General features: G+C 42.4%; 1 protein-coding gene across 20 annotated transcripts in view; it reads left to right on the top strand.

Moving 5' to 3' along the window:
* GRB10 (growth factor receptor bound protein 10) overlaps positions 1-17,648 on the top strand; it is a 203,055-nt gene that overhangs the window by 44,036 nt on the left and 141,371 nt on the right. For 12 of the 20 annotated variants that reach the window (XM_008962875.6, XM_034964094.3, XM_055115943.2 and 9 more), the window contains one exon: positions 16,454-16,550. The exons of the other annotated variants lie outside the window; for them this stretch is intronic. In XM_008962875.6, coding sequence (XP_008961123.1) covers positions 16,500-16,550 — 51 coding nt within the window. In that variant the 5' untranslated portion in view covers positions 16,454-16,499. Of the gene's footprint in view, positions 1-16,453; positions 16,551-17,648 lie in introns of those variants that run through there. 20 annotated transcript variants of the gene reach the window in all.

Genomic DNA, 17,648 nt, shown 5'->3' with positions numbered 1-17,648 from the left:
TCTCACTCTCTCCATGAAATTCGATTGTTTTACTTCAGAGTCTTTGTGGTCAAGATGGATATCATTGCCCTTTACCCCAACTGGTCCCTATTCCTGGAGCACTATGGGGTCCAAAGGCATCGGTCCCCGCCACAGCAGCTAAACACTGGGGTTGCTTACATTCCTGAACTCCAGGCTCCTCCTCAGTGACACTCGGGGTATTGTTAGGAAGAATGAGAAGGAAAATGGAAGTCAGCGCTTAGCTGAGAACCTGGCCCATTATAAATGTTCCACAAAGGCTTGTTTTTACCCGACCCCATCCCTGGTACCCTGATTTTCTCCGCATTCTCCCAGCCTGTTGTGTGTGCCTTTGCCTCTGGTTTTGTTATGCTGTTTCTCCTACCTCCTTTCTCCACTCCTAATTTCCAACACTTTCCCGAGCTCAGCTCTCACATCTGCCGTGACGCTCTCCCCGGCTGTTGTGGTGCCCACTCGTGTCCATCTGCATGGCACTTGGCCTATAGCAGGTCGGTGTGCACTGTCTGATGTCCATCTCTAACACCAGCACACGGCTACTCCGTCATGGGCCACGGGGCCTCCTCCAGGGTGCTAGGCAGAGAGGAGGAAAACCCCTACCTAGGGCTTCCTTAATTAATCCGAAACCACAGGACCCCGTTAAAGATGGGGCGGGGGGTGAGTGATTACGTTCAGTTGTTAGAGCAGATCCACTCCCTCCCCATCCTGAAATAACAGTGTCACCAGCATCATCAGGCGGGGATGAGAACAATCCTATCCTCTGGAATTTCCCACCTGCACACATGCGTCCTGCCTTCTAGAATTTACCACCTGCACGCATGTGTCCTGCCTTCTGTGATTTCCTACCTGCAAGTATGCTTCCTGCCTTCTGGAATCCCACCTGTGCATGCATCTTGCCTTCTAGAATTTCCTATCTGCACACATGCATCCTGCCCATTCATCATCTCCCATGCCTTTCCTATCTCGATGTCTGGAGACGCCCTCCTTTTACTTGCCCAGGCCTGAGGTCTCCACTCCGCTTTTCTTTCACGTGTCCCACCTGCTAGATTCAGAATGCACCACTTCTCTCCTGAGCATCCATCAAGGCCTGGGTGCAGGATTCTGCTGACTGGTTTCTCAGCTTCTCTCCTCCCAGGCGGCCTATTTTCAGCAGAGAAGCTGGAGTCCCATGGAGCTGCCCTGCTCCATGCTTGCATGCCATTTCTCTCAGTGTTGGAGCAGAGCCCTCAACAGTGAGCGTGGTGGGTGCCTGCCCAGTCAGCTCTGGGGGTGAAATGGAGAAGCAGGGCGGAGGGAGAAAAATCCCAAAGGGTTGGAGAGAGGGTAAAACCATCTTTGAAAATGCTTCACCCCACTTTTCCTCTTGAGAGAGCTGCCTTGCTAGATTAAAGGCTCAAAGAAGCACTGGAAGAAAGGAAAACGTTTGACTTTATAGAAAACCTGAACTTGTTTGACTGTAAGCGCCTTTGTTTTGTGGATTTGGAGGGAACGGTGGGGACCTGCTCTGCTTCGCGGGTTTCCTCCTCAAAAGCAGGAATCCCAGCCCCAGGCCAGGTTCAGCTACCGCGCCTGGGCTCATGGCTCAGGGATAGGTCGTGTGTCTCTCCTTAGCCTGGCTTCCTCATTGTAGTGCCCACCAGCAGCGACCATGACTGTGAGAGTGAGAAGAGACCATGATGGAAACTCTTAATGATTCAAATAAGTTTAGAGAGAATTTCGCTGCAGAAACTGGGGCTTTGGAGAGACTGCTGATTTGAGGGGTGGGAGGCAGCGGGTTTCGAACATGCTTTGTCAACACTTGCAGAGGGATGCAGAGAGAGAAAGGGCTAGAGCTAGAGGAGGACATGCTTAAGAGAAATGTCTCTTTGCTTCCTCCCTTCCTTCCCTCCTGAAGTGGGAAATGCACACAAATGTTCATGGGCCCAAGGGAGGGAGGACATGGGCAGGAAGAGGTCATGAATGGAGGCGAGAGCACAGAATGGCTCACGCAGGGACAGGCCAGGGGAGCCTTGGGGACTGGAGGCCCGGGGGGCAGAGACTGGGTGGTGTGCAGGCCCTGAAGTGATATGGGTGTTCTGCAGGAAGGGGTTTGGGGATGCTGCACTGAAAAGGGTGGGGATGGGAGGTTTAGGGCAGTAGGCAAAAAGCCTCTTTTGTGGAGAAAGTGAGTAGCTGAGGGTGAATGAAGATTTGCAGCACAGCAGGGAGGGTCTGCAGGTAGTTTTTGGTGATTGCCATTATCCTCTTTGGTGCTGCTGAGGAAAGGCCCTCACAGGAGTCCACACAGTTCCTAGGTCTGGCAGTGTCACCAGAGGGTGCCCACTCCTCCCTTATTTCGTTAGAATCCCGGTCTTAGGTATAAAAGAAAATAAATCACTCCTTGGTTTACAGGGTTCCATTCTGATAAACCCATCATAAGACACAAATGTCGTAAGTTGAAAATGCATTCAGTGCTGGCAACACGGTAGACGGTGCCTGATTTAATGACGGTTTGACTGTTTTAATTTTAATTTTTGATCTAATAATGCTTTGTGTTTTTGGCTTTTTGATGGTGTGAAATCGACAAGTGTTCAGTAGAAACTATAACCCAATGGTAAGTTGTAAGGAGATTCTTAACTAAAAATGGGTTTACATCCTCATCAACTCATCATAAAGATGAAAAATCCTGAGTTGAACCATTGTCAAGTTGGGAACCATCTGTACAGATTATGAAGAAACCAGGCTGCCTGTGGAGCTTGTATGGTTTCACACTGCCACATCCTACTCTCAGTGGCACCCAGGACAGCGTCCTTAACAGCTCAGATACTGGACTCTGGGGCCTAATTGGGAAGAGAGCAAATCCCAGGCCTTGTTCAAGATTTGCCAAAAGAATGAGATTAAGATCTGATGCCACTATCTTCAGTATTTCCTAATTTAGCCAGAGAGTTTACTTTAGCATCTAGAAAGTGTGATTAACTACTTTAGCGTTTAGAAAGAGTGATTAACTTTTTGAGGCCTTTAAAAAGTTTTCTTTAGGTAAAAAGATGTCTTCTGTGAGTTATTTGGGTTTTATTATAGGGACAAATGGTTTACCATCTAATATTGATTGGAATGACTTTGGAGCGCATTTAGTTTATAAAGTGTTTAAATCCAAGGGTTGTTTTATAGAGCATCTTTTATTTTTCGGATAAAGTTCTAGCCGTTTTCCCAACAGTTATGAAATTCACTATTTTTAGGCGGCAAAGACAGATCTGAGTGGTTTTGCTTTTCCTTCCCGTTGGCTTTATCTATTCCCAGAGGAAGACAGTGCTTCCGGACCAGTGGGGGTTATAGTTGGTAATGTGTTGTCATGGCAATTGTTCCCCTCTTTGTCTTAATTGATTTGGTGTCTTAATTTTTGTTTCTCTTTTTATAGTTTAAATGTACAAAGATCTATTCCTTGGAAGACACCCAAAGGCATTCGGTAATTTGTAAGAATTTGTAAAATTCAAGTATCAAGGATTCCAAAGGTAGAAACAAATCTTTAATGAATTTAGAAAAATATTAATATATCAGAGAACAATAAGTTCTTTTAAAAGGAACTCAATTTTAAATCTATATTTAAGTAATACGCATTGCAAATTTAAAATTACAGTTGACTCTTGAACAACATGGATTTGAACTGTGTGAGTCTATTTATATGTGGAGTTTTTTTCAGTAATTACTAGAAAATTTTTTTGAGATTTGCAACAGTTTGAAAAATCTTACAGCATAGCCGAGAAGTACCAAAAAAATTAAGAAAAGGCTATGTCATGAATGCATAAAATATATGTAGAAGACTAGGCTGTTACTCTAAAATATATACAAATCTATTATAAAAAAGTTAAAGTTTGTCAAAACTTACACAAACACAGACCATACATGGAGCCATTTGTTGACAGAAATGTAAAAAAACCCATGAAAGTGCTGTATGAAATCATCACTGCATAGAATTAACTGTAGTACATACTGCACTTAATTTCATAGTTATGAAAGAATTACTGTTCTACTGTAATAATTCCACTGTTGCTGTGAGCTCAAATGTTGCAAGTATACGCTTTAAATGCCATGTGATGCTAATCATCTCCATGTGAGAAGCTCCCTTCCCAGTAAATTGCTTATTGCATTAAAAAGTGACCTCTCGTGGGTCTTGTGTATTTTTCATGTTTAATGCAATACCGTAAACTTTGAATAACACAGGGGACCCATACTAGTGAAACTGGAAGTGCTCCCAAAGAGCTTACTTTATTCTAAGAATACAGTATGTAATAACTATATGACATACAACATGTGCGTTAATGACTTTATGTTATTGATAAAGCTTCTAGTCAACAGTAGGTCATTAGTAGGTAAGTTTTTGGGGAGTAAAAAATTATACATGAACTTTTAACTGCATGGGATGTTCGTGCTCCAACTTCTGCCTTGTTCAGTGCTCAGCTGTGTAATGTTTATTCTTCTCTCCCCATCCTTCTCCATGCCAATATTCCCAGGGTGCATAAAGGTAGGATGCTTTGATCTCTGGAGCACCTGATACTGCTCCCTCCCTGCCGTCCTTTTCTTTGACTCCAGCCTGCCGGCCTGTGATGGTTCTACGCGGTTTCTTTTCTTTTCCATGAAGTCCTGTGGTCGTGGTGTTGCAGCGCCTGCGTCCTAATCTGTACGATTGAGGCAGTACTCTGACCTGTTCCACAGTGTGTCTAGACTTCATTGTGCACATGGGTTCCTCTTCTCTGCACATGCCTACCACAGAGCAGGGGTATCCACTCTCGGTGAATGCGGCTTGAGAAGGCTGCATGTGGAGGTGGCCTTCATCACCCCACCTCTTTTCAGGGCTAGAAAATTGGTGTTTTCCTCTGGTGAGGCTTTTAGGATGGAGGGATTCGAGGACCTCCTGCCTGTGGATAGCCTAGGCTGTTTTCTGTGGTTACCTTTGCTCAAGTTTTCTGTTGACTTTCTGGGTCTCAGATCAGTTGGATTACTGCATTAACAGTCCTGCCCTGGGCATTCGTGTCTGTGTGTGGACCACAGCACGGCAAAAGGGAAGACCTTCTCTCTGACACCAGTGCTAGTGGTGAGGGTGCCTAGAAAGTGAAAATTAGTTTCTGGTGTCTGCCTCTCCTGGTTCTCCTGAGTAGGATCTTGCTGTTGGGGTTCTGTGCTGTCCCCTTCAGGACTCAGGCTCTGGATTTGCGGAGAGCATATCTCAAATTAACTATGCAGCTGTGCAGCAGGAGTAACTGCTGGCCAAGTTACTTGGATTCTTTCTCATTGGTTGAGTGGGGATGCTGCTAGTGTCTCTGCACAGGTTTCTTGAGGGGACTTGATGCTTCCCACAAATGACAGTAGGGATGTGGCCACCGTAAAGTGGTGCTGTGCTTCGCAGCGCTGCGTGATCTGACCCACGCTTACGTTTCAAAGCCATTGAAACAGATTCAAGATCATGTATTGATTTAAAAAATTTACTCTTTTCTGTCGGGAGGCTGACCAGACTACTGAAGTGGAAGGAACTGTAGATGCTTGAATAGAATATGCCACACAAGTCTTTTTCAAACTGCTGAGAATAAAAAATCAAAGGTCATCCTCATACCTATGGTCACATATAGACCCTTGTACCTAATAATGTGCAGTTGGAAGCAATGAGGTCATGCTTTGCTGCAGATAATTAAAATAGCTCTTGAATCTGTCCCTTCTCCCCCTTCTCCCATCAATGCATTGTGGAAGAAAAGCAGAAATTGGTGTTCTAAAAGGCATTCTTTGTATTTGCATATGCCAAAAAACCCAAGAGTTATTATTTTTTTTAAAGGCAGGAAGCAGAACAGGTACAGCTTTTAGTTAGGGATCTAGTACTTAGGATTCAGTTAGGGCATTTTGAGGAACCGAGTATAGTTTTTACTTCAAGCAGTGTAGTAGCAGCAGGTTCCCCCTTCCCAGCCCCCAGGAAGTGGGATATGATTCTTCAAAGCGTTACTGAATTTTTTCCCCAATATTTTCCCCCTGCAGACATCATAGAAACCAACAGTAATTTAAAGAAAAGAGTGGTGGTGCTTACCTTTGGAAACAGCTGAGGAGCTTTTAACACTATTACCCCCCACCCCCTCCCCATCCCCGAGATTCATTTTCCTTGGTCTGGGATGCAGCCTGGGCATGCAGAGTCTTCCCCTTTCCCCCTAGTGATGTAATATGCAGTCCAGTAGTTGGGACTATGTCAGCAGTAGAATCATGCAAGGGCTTGCGGAAACACATGTTATGGGACCACACCCCCTCCACTGAGTTTCTGGTTTAGTAGGTCAGGGTCTGGGCTCCAGAATTTGTATGTTAACAAGTACCCGGGTGATGCCCATGCTGTATGTCCGGGGGACCATCATTTGAAAACCCTAGGACTTGTAGGATCCTGGTTAAGAGCATGGACTCCTGCACTGAGCTCCGTCTCCCTCATTGAGTCCCATCACCAGCCCTTGGCCTTCATCTCAGCACTTCATTTTCTTGTTGTGATCAGTGGGAATGGATGCCGTGTGTGTGTGTGTGTGCGCGCGCGTGTGTGTGTTTACACATAGACAAATACATAAAAAGCACTGAGCCAAGTGCCTGTTATTAACAGGTGCTTCAGAATCTTTCTTTCCTTCCCTTGACAAATTATGGTCATTGATTGGTTCTTCCATCCAAGTCCATTCACTTTCTTTATATTGGTAGGTGGGTGGAGTTTGGGTTTTACTCAGTTTCATCTTCACTGTTTATATTTTAAGTGTTTTTACTTTAGATGATTCTGATTTGGGTATTTTTTTTGTAAAAATTAAAATTTCAGTAATGTTCAAAATTTATTTCTTTACTGGTGTGCATAAAAATTACTGTATGATTAAAAATCATTGTATTTCATTGTTTAAAATTTTGTATGTTTTTTTGACTATACATTTAAGAGATTTGTCTTTTATTATATTTCTTGGATTTCAATTTTGTCATGCTTTGCTTTCCGATTTTTGACTGTATATTTCCCTCTTTGTGGTTCAAGATGGATGGATTGGTGTTCATTTATTTTGTCCTTATAAAATATGCGTTTCATGGCATGAGTTTTTCTTCTTTTATTTCTCTTGCTTCATTTTATTTGTCTTGACACATGGGGGTGTGCATTGTCCTAATTGTCTAGGACTGTATTGTATCTTTATTTCCTCCTTGAACCACTTATTTAGGCCAGAGCTTGTTTTTAATTTTCAAGTGCCTTCGTTTTTTTGTTTTTTGTTTTTGTTTTTTTTTTAAACACATGTTACTAATTTCTGGTTTTCTTTATTTGGCTGTAGCATGGAGCCCCTTGGCACATTGGCCTACGGTCCCTGTCTCAGTGCTGGACATTTGGGGTCCTGTCTGCAGCTGCATGCAGGCTGGGAGGAGGCAGCATGTAACAGGTTTTTCCTTGGGGCCGTGTTCTGTAACTCCAGAGATCTTTGCATTTTTGTAAAATGCACTACTCTTCTTTGTGGTTTAGTATTTTTAAAAAATAATAATTTTGCAAATGTTTATAAATATTTGCAAATGCCTGTTTTTCATAAATATCAATTAATGCCTTCTCATTACTCATTCCAATTTTATTTCTTTGTCCTACATAATAGACCAACATCTGCAACAACTAGTTTTCCTCGTTTTCTCCTTGAGACTCTCATAGTTTTTGTTTTTAATGTAAACTTTTTATTGAAGTGAAAACTTTTTATTAAACTTGCTTCTAATTTTAGCTCTTTGTATTTTGATACTTTGCTGTTTGGAGGATAATACTGTTTTTATTCATTATCAATTATGCTTTTATCAATGCTTTTTAGTATTTGGATTATTGTTTCTTTGCTTTAAGTGACACTTGACTATCATTGCTACCATTGCTTTTATTTTGTTTGCATTGTGTTTGGTTTTTATATCTGTCCATTCTGTCTTTCTTTTCTAGCTCCCTTTTTAAAGCTTTTCTATTTGCCTTGGGTATTTTTTTTTTCATTAGAATGGTTTTGAATATTATTTTGAAAAGAATTGGATGACTGAATTTACTGCTATGTCTTCTCTCTTCTGTTGCAAATTGTTTGGGTTTCGAATGAATGTGTCTTCATCTATTTTCCCTTTGATGTTTAAAGAATTATTAGTTTCTTTTAATGTTTTTATTATGGCTTAGAATGTAAATATTGTTTTCCATTCTACATGTGATTATTTTAATATACCGTGAACATTGCTCAATTATATTTTTCTTAATAAAGAGTAGGATCTTCTGGCTTTTATGGAAGGTACAGCTTTTAAAAAAACAATTCTATGATGATTTAAGACTCAAAACGTCTTTCTAAAATTTTAAATTTTAAATTGAATTTTATTATTTAACCCAATCATCATTAATTATACAACTTACCCTTATTAGTCAGCAGATCTTTCTTGGGTCCCCATTACTATGTGCTGTTCTGGGTATGGCAGGGAACAAGACTGAGTTCTTGAACAAGATGGGGTTTGTGACTGTCTCAAAAGTGAAGCTGTCAGGAAGTGGTTGTTGCCATGGAGAAGATACACCAGGGCGATGAGCTAGAATGGTGTGCCACTTGAATGGGTCAGGTGTGGCAGACACGCGACTGTCATCTGAGTGACTGGCAAGTGGGGGCCAGTGTTCTGGGGGAGAGAGGAGAAATTCTGAAATATACGTTCAATGTAGATTTCCTAAGGAATGCAGTAAAATGTTCTAGTACTGTTAAATGCACATTTTGGATTTGTGGCTAAATAACAAAAGAAAGGATTCATGTGGCACAGTCACATGACTTTCCCTCCAGCCTCACACAGTTCCCGGGCTGGCTAGGTTCCTTTAAGCAGATGAGCTGTGTTTTCAAAGAGCGGGAGTCACAGGAAGAGGTGGCATAAGAGCTGTGGTGTTTGCTGGGAATGTTTCTGGCTCTCTTGAGTCAGGGAGGAGAGAAATGAGGACTGAGGGGTGAAGAGGGAATAGAAAGAGAAAGGCCAGTGGGCCAGCCTCTCTGTGCCCTGGACAGCACTTGGGTGTGAAGGGGCAGGCATGGGAGGGGACGTGAGGGAGCGGGCCCTCCAACTGAAGTTGGTGACCCCGATGTTGACCACAAGCCCAAACACAGCCCTGCCCTATTTTCAAACTGTAGGTTTCAACCTGTTATTGGATCTTGAAATCAAGTTAGTAGGCCATGAAAAGCGTTTTTAATAAATACAGTAGAACAGAAAAGGAAATATGAGAGTGGATTGCATGGGTTCTTAGCATGCACTTAGTACGTTGCCATGTGTGATGAGCCACATGCCATGCGGGATAGACAAGGTGAGCATGGATTGGTCACGGATGTGTCATTTGGTCATCTGCTTATTGGCATTGGGTTAGAAGATGTCTATTTGACTATCTTTTCAGAAGGGAGGGTAAACGCTCTACAGTTTAAATCCACCATAAACATAATTTGCAATTAGCTGTGAGGTGAGGGCCTAAGAGTATCATCTACAGTCTGCTAGACTCTAGAGTTTCAGTTAGGAACACCCAATGTACTTTTCAGAAAAAGTGTTATTGGGTGCAACATTTTTCAAGTTTATGACAGTTATATCATTTTAATTTAACTAGTACAAGTTGCCCTAACATGGAAAAACAAAAAACAACCCATATAATCGGAAACACAAAGACGTTCAACTTCAGCTGCTGGATCTAGAAGTGTAAATATTGGCATTGTTAAGAAAAATGTTGACTTTAGAATGAGTAAACTTTTGACTCTGCTTGAACGATTTTTCTGAACTATAGTCCAATAAAGAAGTTTAAGCTTTATCATGAAGATTATTTAAATTTTCATTAATTAAAATAAACAAATTTTAATATATTATTTATAATGATAATCTTGCAAAGGAGGGTTTAACCTTCGACATTAAAAGAACAATGTGAAACCACCACAGCAAGCCAAACTTGTTAGTAGGCCCTTTTAATCAAGGGAAGCAAAAAGACAACAGATATTGATACAATTTCTTAATCATCTGACAACGGTTAATGAGAAAGTCTTTAGTTATTATAGACAGAAAGCTGCTATCTATCTACTGGCTTATAAAACTATTCCTCATTATCTATGAATAGGAATCACATATTTTGATAAATCAGCTGATGATTTAGAATCTGAACTCTTTAAAGTAGCACAGTAGATGATCCAGTTGTATAACTGTAGGATGTTCAGAAGTGAGCTTTTTATCTGGGCATGGTGGTGAACTCCTCTAGTCCCATAAGTCCCAGCTGCCTGGGAGGCTAAGGATTGCTTGATCCCATGAATTTGAGGCTGCAGCAAGCTTTGTTCACACCACTGCTCTCCAGCCTGAGTGACAGAGGGAGACCGTGTCCCTTAACATTCCATGTATGTATATACCACATTTTGTTTGTCTGTTGATGAATTATCCATTAATTCATCAGTGGACACTTAGGTTGCTTCCACCTTTTGGCTGTTGTGAATAGTGCTGCTATGAACATGGGTATAGAAGTACCTGAGCCTCTGCTTTTGATTAGTTTGTATTATATGCTTAGAAGTGGAGTTGCTATTATATGCTTAGAAGTGGGTCATATGTTAATTCTATGTTTAATATTTTTGAGGAATCACCATATTATTTTCAACCACAGCAACACCATTTTGCATTCCTACCAGCAATGCTCAGGGGTTCCAGTTTCTCCACATCCTCACCAATACTTGTGGTTTTATTTTTTATATCAGTCAGCCTAATGAGTGTCAGGTGGTATCTTGTTGCAGTTCTGATTTGCATTTCCCTAACGACTAGTGATGTTGAGGACCTTTTCATGTGCGTTTTGGCCATTCATGTATCTTCTTTGGAGAAAAGTCTATTCAAGCCCTTTGTGCCTTTTTAGATTAGGTTGCTTATGTCTTTTGTTGTTGAGTTGTAGGCATTCTTTATTGCATTTTTTTTTGTTTTTTTTGTTTCTTTGTTTGTTTGTTTTTTTTTTTGAGGTAGAGTTTTGCTCTTGTCGCCCAGGCTGGAGTGCAATGGCGTGATCTCAGCTCACTGCAACCTCTGCCTCTGGGTTCAAGCAATTCTCCTGCTTCAGCCTCCTGAGTAGCTGGGATTGCAGGCGCCTGCCACCATGCCCGGCTAATTTTTGTATATTTAGTAGAGATGGGGTTTCACCATGTTGGCCAGGCTGGTCTTGAACTCCTGACCTCAGGTGATCCACCTGCCTCGGCCTCCCGAAGTGTTGGGATTACAGGTGTGAGCCACCACGCCCGGCCTAGTCTGTTGTTATATTGCTATAAAGAACTACCTGAGACTAGGTAACTTATAAAGAAGAGATAAAGAAGAGAGGTTTAATTGACTCACAGTTCCGCAGGCTGTACAGGAAGCATGGCTGGGGAGGCCTCAGGGAACTTAGACTCATGGCGGAAGGTGAAGGGGAAGGAAGCACATCTTACGTGGCTGGAGCAGGAGAAAGAGTGAAGAGGGAGGTGCTACACACTTTTAAACAGCCAGATGCTATGAGACCTTTATCATGAGACAGCACTAGGGGGATGGTGTTACGCCGTTAGAAACCACCCCCATGATCCGGTCACCTCCCATCAGGCTCCATCTCCAACGCTGGGGATTACAGTTCAACATGAGATTTGGGTGGGGACACAGAGCCAAACCATATCATTTATATATTCTGGGTTTTAATCCCTTATCAGATAAATGCTTTGTAAGTATTTTTTCCCATTCTATGTGTTGTCTTTACAATCTTTTGATAGCATCCTTTGATGCACAAACATTTTGAATTTTGGTGAAGCCCAGTTTATTTTTTCTTCGGCCTGCACCTTTGGTGTCATATCTGAGAAATCATTGTCATATTTAATGTCATGAAGATTTTTCCCTGTCTTTACTTCTAAGAGTTTTATAGTTTTAGCTCTTACGTTTAGGTCTTTCATACATTTTGAGTTACTTTTTGCTTATGGTGTAAGTTTAGAGTCCAGCTTCATTTTGTTGCATGCTGATGTCCAGTTTTCCTAGAACCGTTTAAAAAAAATTGGTTATTTTTATTTTTTTGCAACAGTCTCACTGTTGCCCTGGCTGGAGTGTAGTGGCGTTAATCACAGCTCACTGCATCCTCAATTCCCGTGCTTAATTTGATCCTTCTGCCTCAGCCTCCCAATTAGCTGGGACTACAGTGCACATGACCATGCCTGGCTAATTTTTTTAGAGGCGGTGTTTCACCATGTTGTTCAGGCTGTTCTCAAACTTCTGGGCTCAAGCAATCCACCTGTCTCTGCCTCCCAAAGTATGGGGATTACAGGCGTCCACCATACTCAGCCCCCAGAACCATTCATTTATTGAAAAGACTGTCTTTTCCTCAGCGAATGGTCTTGGCATCCTTATTGAAAACCAGTTGGCCATATATGTGAGGATTTATTTCTGGGCTGTTTGTTTTATTCCATTGGTGTATGTTAGTCCTTATGTTAGTACCAGACTGTTTTGATTACTGTAGCCTGGTAGTAAGTTTTTTTGTTATTGTTCATTTTGTTTTCTTTTGTTTTTTTGAGATGAAGTCTGGCTCTGTTGCCCAGGCTGGAGTGCAGTGGCGCAATCTCGGCTCACTGCAACCTCCACCTCCCAGGTTCAAGCAATTCTCCTACCTCAGGCTCCCAGGTAGCTGGGATTACAGGCACATACCACCACACCTGGCTAATTTTTGTAGTTTTAGTAGAGGTGAGGTTTCACCATGTTGGCCAGGCTGATCTCGAACTCTTGACCTCAAGTGATCCGCCCCCCTTGGTCTCCAAAGTGCTAGGTTTACAGGCGTGAGCCACCATGCCCAGCCGTTAGTAAGTTTTGAAATCGGGAAGTGTGAGTTCTCCGTGTTGTTCTTTTTCAAGATTGTTTTGGCTGTTCAGGTCCCTTGAGAAGCCATATGAATTTTAGGATGGCTTTTTGTTTTGTTTTTTTTTTTTTTCCTTCCAGTTTTTTTTTTTTCCTGTAGTTTACTCAAAAGGCAAACAAAAAATCTTTCATTTTATATATATCACAATATTATATAAAAGTCTTTTTCAAAAGAGAAAACCAAATTTCATGTTTGTATTAGTGCATCTTTAATGCTAAAGCTACTTTTTAATAAAATTTTATAAATCTGTCTAGTTTTAATTAGTTTTTATTAGTTTTAATTAGTTTGACCATAAGGTAAGATTTTCATAAACTTTTTAGAGTCCTTTACAATTTTTCATTGAATAGCAGATCACTTTTTTTAAGGAAACCCTGTTACTCAGACACATGGGCCCACATTCTGGCCCTGCATCAGTGTGCTTTCATTTTCATGTTCAACCTACAGAAAAACCTAAATCATCCCCTTTCAATCTTAGCCAGCTTGCTCACAGAACTTCACAAGATCAGCCCTTCACACACCCTCAGCTCTGTTTCTGCAAAAAAAATATCATTAGGATATTGATAGGGATTGCATTGAATTTGTAGATTGCTTTAGGTAGTATTTCATCTTAACAATATTAGTTCCTCCAACACAGCATGTCTTACCGTTTATTTATGTCTTTATTCTTTTAGCAATGATTTAGTTTTCAGTGTACAAGTAGTTCACCTCTTTGATTACATGTGTTTCTAAGTATTTTGTTATTTTTGATGCTATTGTAAATGGAATTGTTTTCTTAATTATCTATTGGATTGTTCTTAATTTATAAACACAAATGGTTTTTGCGTGTTCACTTTGTATCCTGTACCTTTGCTGAACTTATTTACTAGCTCTGATAGTTTTTTATTATGGAATCTTTAGGGTTTTTACATATAAGATTATGTCATATGTCATCTCTGAACCTTGATGATTTTAGTTCCTCCTTTCCAATTTGGATGCCTTTTATTTCTTTTTCTTGTCTCAGTGCTCTGGCTAGGACTTCCAATACCATGTTGAATAGAAGTGGTGAAAGTTGGCGTCTTTGTCTTGTTCCTGATCTCAGGGGAGAAGCTTTTCATCTTTCACCATTAAGCATGATGTTAGCTGTGGATTGGTTACATTTTATTAGAGACCAGAGATAGCCCAGCCCTCTTACTGTATCTAACTATAGTTTACTTGTCCCAAGGAAACTGTTCCACTGGGCTTATGGGACACACATTTTCCTGGCGGATAAGCCATCTCCTTTGGCAAATACTTTCAAAGGTGATATTTAGGTAATAAAATTGGCATATTAAGTGATATTTTTGACAGTCTTAACACACATTAAGTTTGAAACTTCAGGGAGAAAATAAGAACATATTTCTATATGTCAAACACATCCAGGAATTCCAGAAGGCATATTAGTGAGGGCCAGTGAGTCTCCACGGATGAGCTGGGAGACTGGGAGATGACCACAGCAGGGAGGCGTGCGGCATGCATGGGGGGTGTGGGCAGCCTGGTGGGATGTGGCAGAACTGTCACCCAGCGGGCAAGGTGGCCAAGAGGACACTCCTTCCTCTCCCAGGCCCTCAGAGATGTGGGCGAAGGGGAGAGAAACAGGTCCCTGCAGTTAGGGGAGAAGGCAGAAAGAGTGTTTAGAGATGGGGCTAGGACATGGGAGGTGGTGGGGTGAGGTAGAGAGTGAGGAGTCGCACAAGAGTGTGTTTGCTGGTGTGGAAGGCAGAGGCCGCCTGGCTGCCCGCAGGAGACATCCAGGCATGGTCCTGCGATCTGGCAGCAAATGATTTGGGGCACTGATCCACCTCAACGGCTAGGGGTGACGGCCTGTCCAGTGAACCCAAACCGATATGTGTATGAAAATAAATAAATATATGTTTAAATATATAAATATTTATATTCATATGTATTCAATATATAAAGATTTATTTTAAGGAACTTGCAAGTTTGAAATCTGCAGAGCAGGCAGGCTGGAAACTCAGGCAGGAGTTTGCTACAGTCTTAAGCTAAATTCTTGTTTCTCTAGGAAATCTCAGTGTTTGCTCTCAAGGCCTTCTGTGGATTGGGTAATGCCTCTGTTAAGGGTCATTTCCTTTAAGCCAAGTAACTGTAGACATTAACCACACCTACAGAATACCTTCATGGCAATAGCCAGACTGGTGTTTGACTAAGTGACTGGGAATTAGAGCCTGGACTGTTGACGTGTAACACCAGCTACCCCGAGGACAGGCTGACTGCGAGCTGGAGAAGGCTGAGGCCTTGGGGCTGCTGATCATGGCAGAGGTGAAGGGTGGATGTGGGCACAGTTCTCACTCAGTAGGTTGGGGACGTCTGAGCCAGGTCATGGACATGCTCCCTTCATTGTGCCAGTACTTCCACTGCTATTGACTGCTTCCTTTCAGCCCCAGCAAAGTGTTCTGGGGCGTTCTTTGGTGATTTGAGGGATTCTAGAGAAACTCTTGCAGAAAACATGGTTGGTAGTAAATTTTACAGATCTGGGATGCTTCTGTTCCTTTTAGCTGTGATGAGAATTTCCTAGTGATTTTATATTTTGGGTCTGTGTTAGTTTAGTAAGGCTGTCATAACAAAGTGCCACAGACTGGGGAGGGGGCGAGGGGACTTAAATAGCAGAAATCCATTTCCCGCAGTCCTGGATATTGGAAGTCCATGATCAAAGGTATCGGCCGATTTGGTTTCTCCTGAGGCCTCTCTCCTTGGCTTGCAGATGTTCATTTTCTCAAGGTGTCCTGACATGGTCTTCTCTCTGTACAAGTCTGTGTTCTAATATTCTCTTCTTACAAAAACACCGCTTGTATTGGATTAGGGCCCACCCTAATCATCTCATTTTAACTTAGTGACCTGTTTAAAGACCCTCCTTCCAAATACAGTCACATTCTGAGGTACTAGGAGTTAGGGCTGCAGCTTAGGAACTTTGGGAGGATACAGTTCATCCCATAACAGGGTCTTGTCTTGATTTTTGTTGTTGTTATTCTGATTGTTAGAATTAATATCCCTCATTTTATTCGGTAATAGGTGCCGTGGCCCACAGGGGAGAGTATGTAATGAGTTTGTCAGGTTGGATGTCCACTGAGAATTCCGATTTGTTCTATGGCTTGTGGAGCTAGTGTTCACTCAAATGATGTTCTGTGGTCCTGGCCCCAAACACACACACACAACCCCTTCCGGGCTTCTTTGGAATTTGTCTGAATCCCTATTTGCGAAAGCATGATGAAGTTTGCAGGGTGTTAATAGATGGTATAGGGAAGAAGGGTGAGGCAGTGCAGGAGAGTGTTGGGAATGTGTGAGTTAAATTTAGAGGGTCTGATGTCACCCTCACCACTCTGGGCACCCTTCTACCCCACAGACTTTTGACCTCACAGATGACCTCTCAGGGCACCATAGTTGGGGACCATCTCTGCATGTCAGCAAAAAGCTGGTGCCCCGAGCAAGTGTCCTTACTGAACCTACAAGCTGAGGCCAAGAGCTGCCCATTCAGACATGTCACACTTGAACCAGCCATAAGTAGTGGATTTTTTTTTTTTTTCTGGCTTGGCTTCTCACAGTCTGTCTTTATTCCAGGTGCTGCAGCGCAGTAAATGTAATTTGAAGAAGGCAGAAGGAACCCATGGCTTTAGCCGGCTGCCCAGATTCCTTTTTGCACCATCCGTACTACCAGGTATGGGCGAGCACATATATCTGATCCTGGCCCGATGGTGCTGGTCGAGGTCCAGGGCACACATGTCGCCAGCAGCCACGGATCGTTTCTGTAGCTCTCAGGTCACTAGGACACGCTGGAGCAGGGGCTGGTGACAAGTCCCATGGTGCAGAGGCCCACTGCCCTTTCTGCCTCGGTCTTCTGTGTCTTGCTTTGCCTTGTAAGATAGCGTGGTCATATTCCCGTTTGACTGTGCGTACTTTTCTAAAAGAGTTTGGTTGTAGTACAGAGTTGCCCCCTGAGAGCCGGGCTTCCGTGTTTGGAATGAAGCAAGCACTCACTGTGTTTTTCACCTTCTGGGTCGGGCCAGACACTCCTGATGACGGGTTCTGCAGTGATGGTGGTTGTCGGGACATTCACCTGGAGACATGTGCTCACGCGTGAGGGAGTGGGAAGGAGAAAGGGCTTGGTGTCTTAACAGATGTTCTAGAGGGAGTCCTCTCCGCAGATTGGCTCTTTCCTTTCCTGAGAGCCCTAGGTGGAATTTTGTGGGAGAACAAGTTCATTTCTGTTCCTTCACTTTCTCTAGCTCTTCTTCATGGGCTGCTAGAACAGTTTCATCTGCAAGTTCCCTTCATCTTCTGAAACAGATTTTATTTGAACTTTCACTTGGTGTAGACAGATTCATTGTTAGGGGATGGTCTTTGGTTCTTTAGATTTGATTCGCGAATCCTGGTTCATCCTTACTCGTGATTTGTCATTGGAAGTACTTACACCATCTCTCCCAGGCCTGTGACTTTTCGGCTGGAGCAGTCCTAGGTTTGGAAGTCCTTTTATATGCTCAGGCTTTGGTCAGGTTTTTGCATTTCTTTGAACTTATTATTTTCTCTCTTAGTCTGTGAAGTCTCTTTTTAGCTACTGTGATGAGAAATTGCCTACAGCATTATGGCTGCAAAAAGATGCCTTTGAACATTTTTTTTTTTTTTTGGTATCTAAGTGAAGCAAGCCTTCGAAGAAAGGCTGAAGATTAGGAATACCATTCATTCTAATCGTCGAATGTGACACAAAGCCAAAATTGGTTACAAGCCAGAAAAGAGGATTAAAACCTTAGCGAACTGC

This window comes from Pan paniscus, chromosome 6 (assembly GCF_029289425.2).
Source record: "Pan paniscus chromosome 6, NHGRI_mPanPan1-v2.0_pri, whole genome shotgun sequence".
Lineage (NCBI taxonomy): Eukaryota > Metazoa > Chordata > Mammalia > Primates > Hominidae > Pan > Pan paniscus.
This window is presented reverse-complemented; position numbering and strand designations above follow the sequence as displayed.